Here is a 14,525-nt window from a genome sequence, read left to right as displayed (position 1 = left end):
TAGATAAATGCAAGTTGGTACATTTAGGTAGGAGGAATAAAGAGCCACATATTGCTTGGAAAATAAGTACCTAATTGGGGTAAAAGAGCAAAGGGGTTTGGAGGTATAAATACACAAAACACTGAAAGCAGTGATGCAGATTAATCAAGTTGTTTTAGAAAGCCACCAAAAAGCGAACCAAGCACTAGCGTTCATTTCTAGGGGTTTAGAATTGAAAAACAGAGTAGGCCACATCTGGGGTATTGAGAACCTTGGTCTCCATATTAAGGCATCAGAGAAAGTGCAAAAAACATTTACTAGGATAATACCAGAATTGAGGGTCAAACCTATCAAAAATGATTGAACAAGCTGAAGTTTTATTCTCTGGAGATGACTGAGGGGTGGCCTGATAGAGGTCTTTAAGATTATGAAAGGGTTTGATAGGGTAGATATGAATAAGATGTTTCCACTTGTACAGAGACCTGAACTAAGAAGCATCAATACAAGATGAATCAGGTAATAAATCCAATAGGGAATTCAGGAGGAACTTCTTTATCCAGCGAGTGGTTAGAATGTGGAACTCACTACCACAAAGAATAGTGGAGATGACTAGCATAGATGCATTTAAGCAGAAGCTAGATAAGTGCACACAGGAGAAAGGAATATAAGGATATGTTGATTAGGTGGGGGAAGGCTTGATTGGAGCATAAACACCTGTATGGACTTGTTGACCCAAATAACCTCATTCTGTGGTGTAAATACTATGTAATACAATCACAAGATCATATACAAACTAATCACAATAGATAATGATTGATTTTTCAAAGTATTTAGGTAATTTTCTAAAACTGGTTTGTGATAAAATTTCAACTAAGACAGACTCATTGGGCTAAATTTTACATGCCCATGGCGGGTGTGTTTCCTGCAGGGGGAGCATGTAAATTAGAGGAGGGGGCACATAAAATGGGGTGGGCGTCCATCTCACCTCCTTCCCGCCCACCCTTGAACTCACCCCATAATACAGAGGGACGGGCGGGCGCTGAAATTCATAGTCTGCCCGTCATATTTAAATGAACAATTAGAGGTCAGTTAGGCTTGTTATCATAAAATATTTGGCGTGGCCAGAAAGGCAGGAGCAGTAAGCCTGATTTTTTACCTCAAGTGCTTAAAAGATAGGAAGTGGGGGGTCGTTTGTCAGGGGCTGCCCTTTGCCAATTGTGGGGCAGCCCCTCTTAGGTTGAACCCCCCACTTTGTTCCTACCCGCTCCCTGCCTTAAACCCAACCCCTCCCCCTCCCCCCTCCCCCCAACTGCCCCTCTCCCTAACCTCCCAGTCCAAGACCCTGGACTTATCTGAAGTCCCACTTGGCCCTCATTAGTCCAACCTGCAGAGCTTTATGGCTGTGGAGGGCTCGGCATTGAGAATTCCGGCTCCATGCTGACGTTATTCCCGGGGTGAGGGAGGGATGGTGGGGGATTTGTTAGTGCACCCCCCAAATTATTTAGCCCATTGTAACTATTACACTTGATAGCAGATAACGAGGATACAAAGGAGAGAAGTCTCCTAACCAACAGTGGTGTTGGATGATATTTTGGAAATGAAGAAGGGAGTCAGTGAACCTGATGCAATCTTAGGAATGCTTCCAAATGGATATTGGGAGGGTGAAACTCATTAGAATGAATGCTGTGGCAAGTTTTGTGAAAGTGTAAAAATAGAATGAAACTCTTAGGCAGCATGCTGGCGGAACATGGCGGCCAGTTACCTGAACCCAGTGATGTGGTCCATTCTAGTTGGAAGGTCAGAACTCATTTCTCCGCCACCGCGAATGGGCTTACTACTGGAGAATGCCATGTTCAGGCCAGGGCAATATCAGGCAGCTCAGAGGGGGGAATATAGGTCTGGAAGAGGAAGCAACCATAGATGCAATGGCCTACATTATTCTTGTGGAACCCAGAGGAGCATTCTTGATCATCTTGACCCCACAGAAAATTTTTTTTTCACTTACCTTCTTGGGGTCTCATCCTCTTCACCATTTGATACAGCTGGTTTCTTCAGTTGTCTATTGAAATTGTATCAAACACATTTTCACACAGTAATGGGGTCCCTGCCTAACTCAGACCAACGCCTGGACCACCCAATGGAAGGCGTTAGTAAATATCATGGGGTAGAGTGGGAATGGCTGATAAAATGACCAACAGAAATTTAAATTCCACTATCTCCCTGTTTCTGCCAAACAGAATGGGTTAACATTGGATTAATGGAAGGGATGGTATGAAGTTAGAAAAAAAAGTGACATTTTTAAAGTTGTCCTTCCAGTACTCCAGCCAACTATTCTGCACATACATCTACCATCTTCCTGTGATCTGGTTCTTAGGTATTAGAATAGAGTTAACAGTAATCCAGCTGTACAAGTAAAATGATTAAGTTGTGTATTGCCCTGCTGTATTAAAGCAGTAAGCAAGAGATGGTATCCCTTATTATGACATACTATTGTAATGGATCTAATCATTTGTAAATCTGAATGAAGCACATGTTCAAGTCATATTTTGCATATTAAAGTAAATGGATTTAAAAGCAATTTTTTATCTCTCAATATTGTTGACATCAAAGTGGATGTTGACTTTTGTTTTCTGTTTTTAAAGAGGAACCATCTCATTGCAAAAAAAACACTCTTGTTAAGGTGCTATAGCAACTTTGTGACAACCAGGGACAACTACAAAAATCTTACAACTTATATATGTGACCATGGCAATTGCTGATTTTAGAACACTGTACTAGGAAACCAACACACAATTCATATTTTCCACAGCTTAACACACACTCCACAAACCTTGTGTTAGTGATCATTTTGTGCTTGAGTTTCCACCTGCAGTGGATAAAGTTCCAGATAATGCAATGCAGAGGACAGAATCCAAGGGGCAAAAAAGCGATGTCTGCACGTTTAGAACTAGTATTCTGAGCAATTAGAGGTAGCCATTGCTAAGTTTTCCTTTCCATTACATGTTTTAGATAAAGGTTAGCTATTAAAGGCCATTTGATTTTACTTAATACATACTGGTGTGGCAGTTTAATAGCCATTAATCTCAACCTGGGTTGAAAAGCACTGTTATTACAAAATTTCCAAAATTGTGTCTCCTGAAAGCCATGTCAAGTTCAAATTAGTATTGTTTACAATCAAATAGAACAATATTTCTTTCAGCTATGAATTTACCTGTGTGATTCAGGATAGTATAAACAGTTTCCATGCCAGCGTGAATATGATCAGTTACATGACAATGCAACAGCCAAGTACCAGGGTTCGATGCAATCATTTCTACAGTCTGGAATGTTCCAGGGAAGAGATCGTACACATCCGCTCTGTAATCATTATCCATCTAAAAAAACATTATACAAAATGTTCGATATCATCCTGTAAAAATGCACTTGAGGAATTTTCTGTTCTTCTAAAGGACGACACATCGCACGCCTCATTCACTAGGCTGTAAAATTTGCTCCCTGCCACATTTTAATAAGGTGGATACTTAGAAAACTTATCACACAGAATTAGATCCTGATCAACATTTATCTATCAACAGCCTTTAAGCTCTGCTGTAGTTGGTTCACACTGGAGAAGTCCACGTCATTATTATGCTGGCTACTGCTGGGACTACACCAAATCCCACACCACAAAGTGCTGGGAGGCCAGGATGCAAGTAAGTGAAGGGGTCTCACAGTGGAGCCAGGAGACGACACACTGGGGATGAGGGGGGTGGGGTGGGGGTGGTGTTGGGGGAATGCAAGGGATGGGGGTGGAGCTGCAAAGGCTGAGGTGGGGAGGGGAGCAGATCCCAGAGGTAGTGGTAGGCCGTAGGTAAGGACCCCCGGTTGGAGTCAGAGGGCCTGACATCGGGGAAATGCAACACACTTCCTGCCCAAGGCCAGAGCAGGCTAACTTGCCAGGTGTTGCAGCACCACCCTCCCCCCTACCCCTCCATCCCTGACTTCCTTTCACCAGCCTAAAAAGCAGCTCTTAAGCGTCCATTAATTGGCCACACAAGGTCCTCAATTTGGGAGAGGGGCCAACCCTGTCAAGTTGCTGCCAGGTTGGGGGCGGATGGGTAGATGGCAGGGAAGTCAACCGCAGAAATTTAAGGGCCTCCCCCCTCAACCTTGAGCCCAGTCTGGGGATGGTAAAATTCTGCACTAACACCCTGAAAGTGGGATTAGGCTGGACAGCTCTTTTTCAGCCGGCAAAGACACAATGGGTCAAATGGTCTTCTTCTGTGCTATAAATGTTCTATGTTTCTATGTCTATTCCAATTAATCTGCCTTTTTCTGATAAATAGCCATAAAACTACATTCTTCTTGCATCATTATCAACATCTCATTGCTTTTCTTAGCTGTCCACTTTACTTTGTGCATCTTCAAATCAACATCCTAAACGTTTCTCAAACCCTATCCCCCTTTCCTAGTGCCAAGGTATCAGCACCTTACTTGATACCAAGTTCTTCATTAAATTTTTCTTCAGTTCTCTTTTCAGTTGTCCAACCCACTTCCTTATATTAAATTCACCTTTACCCATTGTAACCAATGCTCTCACCTCCTTCTTGATACATCTGCAATCGACCGTCATTATATTTGCCAGGTACTTAAATTGTGTAACTTGATCCAACTGTACTGTGTTTATTAAAATGCTCACTCTTTCACCTGCATTCCTAGAAACCTTCAATACATTAGGTAATGATCTTCATTCCATAACTTGCTGCTTCAGTATTCAGGTTGTCAACAACTCTAGTCCATTCAGAGTACTTGCTTTCACCATCAGCATATCTGACAGTTTTCATGAGCTGGCTTTTAACTTTGACCTCCTGTAGACCCATATTTTGTTTCTTTATTTGTTTCATTACCATCCATCTTTAGTTAGCTTCATTCCTTTTGTCATTTAATCTCCTTCCACCCGATCACAGACCTTCACTTTTGTTCTTTCCATTCTCCCCATCCCTTTCCCTGCCTCTGCACTAAAACCTGTTACATCTCTCATTTTTTCCAGTTGTGATGAAACGTCATCAACCTTTAACTTTGTTTCTCCCTCTACAAATGCTGCCAGACTTGTTGACTATTTCCAGCATTTTATGGTTATAGTTCAACTTTCACTCCTTGCTCTACCTGCTTTCCAATGCAGATTGCTGTCAGACCTGCTGAGTTTTTCCAGCAATTTTTCCAGCAATTTTTGTTTTTGTTCTACCTGTTTACTGTTGTTTTCACATACAGATTTATACACAGGTGCCAGCAGCTGTCTTTTCACATTTAATTCCAACATTTCTGTTTCCAACTCTAGTGTTTTTAAAAAATTTATCCTTTCACAGGATGTGGGCTTCGCTGGCTGGGCCAGCATTTATTGCCCATCCCAAATTGCCCTTGAGAAGGTGGTGGTGAGCTGCCTTCTTGAACCGCTGCAGTCCATGTGGTGTAGGTACACCCACAGTGCTGTTAGCAGGGAGTTCCAGGATTTTGACCCAGCAACAGTGAAGGAACAGTGATATATTTTCAAGTTGGAGTGGTGTGTGGTTTGGAGGGAACTTGCAGGTGGTGGTGTTCCCGTGCATCTGCTGCCCTTGTCCTTCTAGGTGATAGAGGTTGTGGGTTTGGAAGTTGTTGTCGAAGGAGCCTTGGTGAGTTGCTGCAATGCATCTTTTAGATGGTATACACTGCTATCACTGTGAATCGATGATGGAGGGAGTGAACATTTAAGGTGGTAGATGGGTGCCAATCAAGCGGGCTGCTTTTTCCTGGATGCTGTCAAGCTTCTTGAGTGTTGTGGGAGCTGCACTCATCCAGGCAAGTGGGGAGTATTCCATCACACTCCTGACTTGTGCCTTGTAGATGGTGGACAGGCTTTGGGGAATCAGGAGGTGAGCTATTCACCTCAGAAGTCCCAACATCTGACCTGCTCTTGTAGCCACAGTATTTATATGGCTGGTCCAGTTCATTTTCTGGTCAATGATAATGCCTGGGGTATTGATAGGGTAGAAATTGATATATGTTGTGCATTCCATTCATTTTAACTACAATTATAATTCATAATTATGAATCTGAATAAAGGAAGAAGAAAATGACATTTGGATTTTCAAAAGACCACCAGACCATTACTTACTCAAACTTTATCTCAACTGTTACTTATCCTGAGCCAAGGTCTTCATCACTTTAATTCACAAAGGCACTCTACTCCCAACAAACCCAGTTCAGAATCATCGGGAGAAATTTTTAATTCATCACTATAAGTAGAAGGGGTCAGGGGCAGGAGGTTTAAACATGAAATTTGCTAAATTGAATCCCAGCCCATCACAACCGCGACTGGCTAACTAATAGAAGACAGAGGGTTGGGATATGGTGGGGGGCATTTTCAGGATGGCAAACTGTAACTAGTGGAGTGCCACAGGGGTCAGTGGTGGGGCCACAATAATTTACAATATATATTAATGACTTTGATGAGGGAAATGAATGTACTGTCGCCAAGTTTGTGGATGACACAAAAATAGGCGGGAAGGCAAGTGGTGAGGATGACACAAAGGGCAGAATTTTCTGCCTGTGGGGCGGGCGGGCCCGACCCAATCTCCGGCAGGCGGGGAGCTGATCCCCACTGGAGAGGCGGGCCTCGCTGCCATTTTAAGTGGGTGGGCCAATTAAGGCCCGCCCAGCGTGACGCTTCCTGTGCGGGCAGGGGGGCATTCCCCAAAAGTGAGAGTGCGCTCTTTCGCGCATGCGCACGAAAGAGCACACATCTCCCTGAGGCTAAGTGCTGCCTCAGGGAGATCGCTTAAAAAGATTAAAAATAGAAAAAAAAATTCCCTAACATGTCCCCCTCATCACATGAGTTGGGACATATTCATAAATTACAGTAAAACTTTATTAAACTTTTTGAATCCCTACATGAAACCTCATTCCGCCGATGGATGAGGTTTCATGTTTTTTCTATTGCTCGCTGGGGCTCCTGGCCTGCCCGCCAGCCTTAAATTGGACGGGCAGGTCCTTTAATTGTATAATTGCTCCTGTCAATGGCCTCAATTGGCCATTGACAGGTCGGCAGGCCCGCAGCTGATTTTGCTGCGCCCCGGCCTTCCTGAAAATCTAAATGGAACGGGATGACGTCGGGGGTTCCACCCGACATCATCCCGCATCATTTTACGCGTCGGCGAGCGGGCCCCGCCCCCTGCTCGCTGACGGCAAAATTCTGCCCAAAGAGTCTACAGAGGGATATAGACAGGTTAAGTACATGGGCAAAAACATGGGCAGATGGAATATAATGTGGGAAAATATGAGGTTATGCACTTTGGCAGGAAGAATAGAGGAACTGAATATTACTTAAATGGAGAAAGACTGAAGAAAGTTGCAGCACAGAGGGATTTGGGGACCTCGTGCATGAATCACAAAAAGCTAGAATACAAGTTCAGCTGGTAATATGTAAGGCAAATGGAATGTTGGCCTTTGTTTCAAAGGGAATGGAGTATAAAAATGTGAAAGTCTTGCTAAAACTATTGAAGGCACTAGTTAGACCACACCTAGAATACTGTGAACAGTTTTGGTCCCCTTATCTAAGGAAAGATATGCTGGCATTGGAGGCAGCCCAGAGAAAGTTCACTAGGTTGATCCCGGGGATGGAAGGATTTTCTTATAAGAGGTTGAGTAGGTTGGGCCTGTGCTCATTGGAGTTTAGAAGAATGAGAGGCAACTTTATTGAAACATTTTAGATTCTTAGGGGGCTGGACAGGGTAGATGGCATAATCTCAGGGTAAGGGGGCGCCCATTTAAAACAGAGGTGAGGAGGAATTTCTTCTCTCAGAGGGTAGTCAATGTGTGGAATTCTTTACTGCAGAGGGTCGTTAAGTATATTCAAGGCTGAGATAAACAAATTTTTAATCAGTAAGGGAATCAAGGGGTAAGGGAAAAAGACAGGAAAGTGGAGTTGAGGATTATCAGATCAGCCATGATCTCACTGAATGGCAGAGCAGCCTCGATGGGCCAAATGGCCTACTTGTGCTCCTACGTCTTATGGGGGAGAATTTTCTCCCTGTCGGGGGGGTTGGGCAGGAGCGGGCATAGGCATGTGTGCAGCCGATTGCTGCCCGCAATCGGCTGGGCACTGCCATTTTACGTGGGCTGGCTAATTATGGCCCATCCAGCGTGATGCGCGCCCGGAAGTGCTGAGCGCTCCCTGTGCAGGTGTGGGGGGGGTGTAGGTTGCCTGAGTCGGGGCCTGCGCTCTTTCGCAGATGCGCGCGAAAAAGTGCAGAAATCTCCGTGAGGCACAGAGCTGCCTCAGGGAGATTAGTTTAAGTTCCAAAAAATTTAATAAAAGAAAAAAAAATTTTTTAAGGCATGTCCTTAACATGTGAAACTGTCAATGAGCTGGGACATGTCTATTAATTTTATTTTAAAAATTTTCAAACCTTTAAAAACCTTCATGAAACCTCATCCCGCTTGTGGATGAGGTTCCATGAAAAATGCAAAGGCCGCCTGGGCTCTTTGCCTGCCCGCCAACCTTAAGGTTGGATGGGCAGCTCAGTTTATTGTTTTAATTGATAGTTAACTGGCCTTAACAGGTCTTTGACAGTTCGGCGGGTACGTAGCCAACTCAGGTGCGTGCCCGCCGAACTGAAAATCTGAATGATGTGCGGTGACGTCAGGACACATGCCCGACGTCACCCCATGTCATTTTACGCCTTGGCGACTGGGCCCCGCCCCCGCTCGCCAATCTGAAGATTCTGCCCATGGTCATATGGTCAGTGACCAACAGCTAAAGGGCAGCGAGAGCAGCCAGATACAGCAGGTAAGTGCTTTTTATGGCATTTCTTGTGGGCCAGGAGGAGCAGGAGTGTTCCCTATGGCCCCTCAAACAAATTTTCTGCCACAAATATTTTCATATAATTTAAATTAATTTAATGATTTTGCCAAATTAAGCATGCATTAATGCAAATGTAGTGAGAGGTCGCAGATTGAAATGGTGACAATATGCAAAATAACCCAAAGTCAACTCAAAAACAGGTGGAAGGGTGGGAATTTCTACTTCTGTACTTGTTGCAACACAATTTTCCAACCAATATAATTAATTTGTGGAAAATAAATGCGCCGACAGACGAAGAAATGTAAAATCCTCATCAAACTTTGCTTCCTTCCAAAAATGAACATAGCACATTGTGAATGGAGTAGGGTTTGCAGAGTGGGGGCAGGGAAGGGAGGCAGGGTGATGAGAAAATTAAAATTACTCCTGTCATGAAGTTTTAATTAAAGAAAAGAATACACCACCATGAAGCTATTCGCTGAAATATTTGATTGAATAAAGAGAGACCCGGCAAGTTAGTATCTCGGACTACAGTACAGTAGGCAGTTTTGCTCTCAGGTACCAAAGATACCAAATTATATCCTCATATCAAATAACTTTGACCTTGCAGTTACTATTCTCAGGTACATAAGCTCCAAAACCATAAGCTTCTACAGTAAACTTTGTGTTATCCGCTGTTCTACCAACCGGAATTCTCTACTAACCGGAATTTCTGATGTTCCCTGAAAAGGAATCATCACTTTACCAACCGGAAGCAATTACAAAGTGATCTGGAACCTGTTTCTGTATACTGTATTAATACTGTATTATACTGTAATTTATATTTTAATGTACTGTTGTAGATTAGAAGTACAAAGAATACTGTTCTTTGCTTCCTGAGTACTTGCATATTAGCTCATGCTACAAGTATTGTGATGTATTTCATTGGTAAATGGAACTCTCCATTAACCGGCATTTTTGATTAACCTGCACCGCCCATTCCCTGTGCATGCCAGATAATAAAGATTTTACTGCATGTATACTACATAACAAGTGGTTGATGTACAAGCAGTTACAGGTGAAAGAAGATTTTATAAAAGACCAGAAATATATTACTTGAGGTTTCTTACCCTATAGATAAAACTCTGGGCATGGAAATGAACAGTGTGCATGTCTACTTCATTTCCCATACCCAGTAAATACCAGTCAACCTTCTCTCCTTTAACCATTGTCAGTCCATGAAGATTTCCATAGATCTTCCCATTAATTGCTGAAATGAAAAGAATGTAAAAATCTACTAAGTTAATTTTGGAAGGTAATGTTTGGCTCCAAAAGATTAGGAATCTACGAATCAGTATGTGTTCATACCATGTATTTTATTGCTTTCTACAAACTCATCTGTTTTCTTGATCTCAGCTGGGTCCGCATGGAGATAAGTGATGATATTGTCACTCAAGTACCAGGATTCATTTTCATCATATACCAGAAACAATAAAGCAAATTCCCGATCAACATCTTTCCTCATGCCATTCTGTTTGAGTATTCCTTTACGACAGGTTACCAGGGGGCCAACCAAACCACTGTACAGGTCCTGAAATAAAATACTAAATAGATTGTACAAGTTTCTTTTTAATTTCATGCTCTTTTACAAATACAGTACGTAGATAGTTAAGTAATTATGTGTACTAAGCAGCTAACATTGCATGATGAATTGGTAAGCAATGAAGCTAGTTGCGCTGTACATTTCCATCAATATGATACGAGAAAGAGTGCAATTGCTGTGGATTCAGTCCAAATTAGAGTTAACATAAATTTTAAGCACATCTCAAAGTGACAGTCCCATTCTCTTCAGCTCTGTACTAGCTGCAGTCCTATAAATTTTCAAATGTAATTATTAATTCTTGAATGTTAATAGCGAGCTGAATGTCTTTAGCTCTTTGCTATCATTTAAATTTTAAACAGTATTTTGATGCTGATGAGCACAGCTCTGTGAATTTGTGTAAGCAAAGCTCTGCTTTGTCTGACCAGAAAGCGATGGGATTATAACTCAGCACTCAAACCAGTTATAATAGCTCCATCACATTCCAGTTTAATAAAGGGAGTGACAGAGCTCCTGCAGTGTTACAGTGTCAAAACTGCTGCAGTGCTGGTTATGGAATGTAAAACAGATGTAAAAACAGTAAAGAACAAAATGGATGCTGGCAGTTTCAAAACTGCATTGGAATCCTTCATAAAAGCCAAAATCTATGAAATATAGTTCTTGAAACAATACTATGAAATACTAATATATGAATGCTTATTCCAAAAGTCTAAAATTCCTCTTCCTCTATTCCAATGGATTTGTTAAGCCATTTCAAATAAATTACTTAATACTTCCACAAAAATAAGTGACAAAGGAACTTACATAAATACAATAGCTATTCACATCTGCGTATCCCTATTCATAGGGTCCTTGTATTATTTGGCATATCAGACAAGAAAATAAACACCGTCACAATCCAACAGAGGGACAACAGGAAGCATTCAAAAAGGACAACAGCATCTGAAAACAGAAGCGGGATCGCGATGCGGAATTAACTTGTGCGGGCTGCTTTTGATGTAGGCAGCAAGCCAGCTCCGTGCTGCCTGTTTATTTACAGGATGGCAGCATGCAGGCCCTGCTGACCACATTGTTGAATGGTGGCATGCCGCAGCTCGGGGCCTGAGATTGTGAGAGGCTAGCACCACTCAAAGCTAGTCTGCACCTCTTAAAGGGGTGGAGCAGATTTTCAAATCCCTCCATGGCCTCATCCCTCACTACCTCTGTCATCTCTTCCAGCCCTGAGATATCTGATGAAATCATTGCGGAACTCATCCTAACATGGAGATAGCGAGTGGGCTCCAAGATTCTCCAGCGCAGCATTGAAGTCAAGGAGGTGGCAGAGGACGAGAGATACAACGATAACATATAGCAGCTTTAAAATATTTTTTAAAACCCCAAGAACATTATTAAACAAAATACGACATCAAGCCACATGAGATGAGATCAGATGTCCAAAAGCTTGGTCAAAGAGGTAGGTTTTAAGGAGTGACTTAATGGAGGAAAGTGAGGCAGAGAGGTGGGGACATGTGGGGAGGGAATTCTAGAGCTTAGAGTCTAAACAGCTGAAGGTGCAGTGATTAAAATTAGGAATGCTCAAGAGATCAGAATCAGAACACTGCAGATATCTCAGGGCTGGAAGAGATGACAGAGGTAGTGAGGGATGAGGCCATGGAGGGATTTGAAAACAAGGATTAGAACTTTAAAATTGAGGCGTTGCTTAACCGGGAGCCAATGTAGGTCAGTGAGCACAGTGGTGATAGGTGAGTGGGACTTAGTGGGAGTTAGAATACAGGTGGCAGAGTTTTGGATGACTTCAAGTTTACAGATGGTAGAACGTGGTACGTCAGCCAGGAGTGTGTTGAAACAGTCAAGGCCAGAGGCCTGGGGTGGGAGATGGCTCAGAAGCAGAGGAATTGGATGAGAGGCAGAGTCCAGCAATGGTACAGATAGAAATAGGCAGTCTTAGTGGCAGCATGGATGTATAGTCGGAAGCTTATAGCATGGTCAAATATGACACCAAGATTGCAAACAGACTGGTTTAGTCTCAGACAGTTGCCAGGGAGATGAACAGGGGATGGTCAATCTTCCCAATATTTAGTTGGAGGAAATTTTTGCTCCTCTGGTCCTGGATGTTGGACAAGCAGTCTATCAACTTAGATACAATGCAAGGATCAACAGAGGTGGTAGTGAGGCAAAGCTGGGTGTCATCAGCGTATCTGAGGAAACTGATAATGTGTTTTCAGATGATGTCTCCAAGGTGCAGCATGTAGATGAGAAATAGGAGGGGACCAAGGATAGATCCTTGGGGGAACATCAGAGGTAACAGTGTGTGAGTGGGAAGAGAAGCCATTACAGGTGATTCCCTGGCTAGGATTAAATACAGAATAATAGAACCAGCAAGTCCCTCTGAGCTGGTTGAAAGAAATGTTTTGTTTTGGTTTTCGGAGAGCTAAGGTTGAAATAAATCCTTGGATACGAATCATGCCTCATGTGTTGGTCATAATCCAATTGATCATTGTGATCTATTTGCTATGTCTGGTGATGGCAAGGAAAAGATAATGGAAGAAGAAGAGACAGTAAAAGATAACGTGTGAGGTCTTGGCTCAGCAAGAACAGGAGAAGTTGGTTTAAAAGTGACTGATCCTCCGTGGAGTCAGAACATCGGTCACTTGGGGGTCAAGTCCTGTAGCCAGTCCTTCAGCTTGAATGCAGTCAACTTAAAGGAAACCAACATTTAAAGTTCAAGAGACAGTGCTGCAAAGAAAAAGGCCATTTGTAATGGACAATTTTCAGAAATTGACCAAAGTTCCCCTGTCAATATTCCATGGGGCTTTGGAATTGGCCCTAAAAAAAAAATCTTGAAATGCAACACTGTTAATGGACTACTCTTGGACCAAGGATGTGGGATTGTTGCAAGATGTCAGATGGTACAATCAAAAGTGGGAGGAGTTTGCAGCAATCATTGTCATGGATGTGATTTTTTTCACAATAAGAAACATGGCTTTAGGGATAGGTGCAGCAACTTGCAAGGTTAACCGCGGGCAGAATTGATCATCCACACAAATGGGAACATAATCCTCGGAGTGATCAACAGAGTGGGTAAAATTCGGAAGTTATGGGAACATTTGTAAGTATTCATTTAACTTGAAGGTAGTAGGGTACTGATATTGTTGGGCTAGAAGGTGCATTTTTGTAATGTGTACCTCTGTAAATAAATATTTGTAAAAGTGTGTAAATATTGGCTCCAAGTCTATCCCTCACCACCTGTTTTCTGGAGTATAATACTTGCCCTGCTCTCAGGCTGCAGTTTTGGTTGCATCGGGTGACAGATTTCATTGAGGACATTGTTACTGATGTGTAGATATCTCACACACTGTCCCTTGCTGCGTGCTTCAGGTAGGAGAATTGCTCCCCAAATACCCTGGATAGATATAACATCCTGCTGAGAGCCCCTTTCATCTTCCTCCTCACTCTGCCAACAGCTTTGTCTGTGTTGTGCGGCCTCTGATTCTTCAAGTCATTCCAAAACCCAAGAGAAATGCCTATTACTGTATCCATTTCTGGGAGCAACTGGTGTGTGCAGAAGCCTTTAAGTCAGCAAAGAGTCAGCACTTGCCACACCACTCACTGTAGACCTTAGCAATTTAAAAAAAAAACTCTAGAAAGTACCGAACACTTGTACAATCACAACAGCAACCAGTAGAAATCAATCAGCAACTAACTTGAAAGTAATTGACGATCTCTATGAATAGCATTTGTGGTGGTTCCATCCTACAGCTATGCTTAGCAACGTGTGATTAAGAGAGGGCATTAACTGGAGCATTGAGGTCCAAAATAACAGTGCTAGTGTCAAAGCAGCGCTGCACACTGGCTGGAGTCATGATCTGCCTTCCTGTAGGCACTCACTACATGCGCTCTAATGCCCTTACCAATGTGGCACCTGACATGACTCACACCAGAGGCATGCACACATGCTGAGATTGCCAATCTAGGCCTCAAAGGCCTCACATAGCACAGAAAAAGTGAGTGCTATGGATCTAAGTTTTGCGTCAGCAATTTCTGAGAAAAGTCCAATGCCTGGAGATGCAAATTGAAAGTGATATAAAACTGTGCTGCTACAATCAAAAACCTTCAGAATCCCAAAGTTCCCTGCAAGCTCCCCTCCAA

The 14,525-nt window shown here is 42.7% G+C and overlaps 1 protein-coding gene across 1 annotated transcript in view; it reads right to left on the bottom strand.

The window, feature by feature from the left end:
• The window catches only part of LOC144682900 (ferroxidase HEPHL1-like), a 123,938-nt gene that overhangs the window by 16,281 nt on the left and 93,132 nt on the right, over positions 1–14,525 (bottom strand). Inside the window, exons 16-18 of the mRNA XM_078545770.1 lie at positions 10,145–10,367; positions 9,907–10,046; positions 3,191–3,353 (exon numbers count right to left, since the gene is read on the bottom strand). Of these exons, the coding sequence (XP_078401896.1) occupies positions 3,191–3,353; positions 9,907–10,046; positions 10,145–10,367 (526 nt within the window). The remainder of the gene's footprint in view (positions 1–3,190; positions 3,354–9,906; positions 10,047–10,144; positions 10,368–14,525) is intronic.

This window comes from Cetorhinus maximus, chromosome 7, assembly GCF_964194155.1.
Source record: "Cetorhinus maximus chromosome 7, sCetMax3.hap1.1, whole genome shotgun sequence".
Lineage (NCBI taxonomy): Eukaryota > Metazoa > Chordata > Chondrichthyes > Lamniformes > Cetorhinidae > Cetorhinus > Cetorhinus maximus.
The sequence above is the reverse complement of the archived record's forward strand: the minus strand, read 5'-3'. Positions and strand labels throughout refer to the sequence as shown.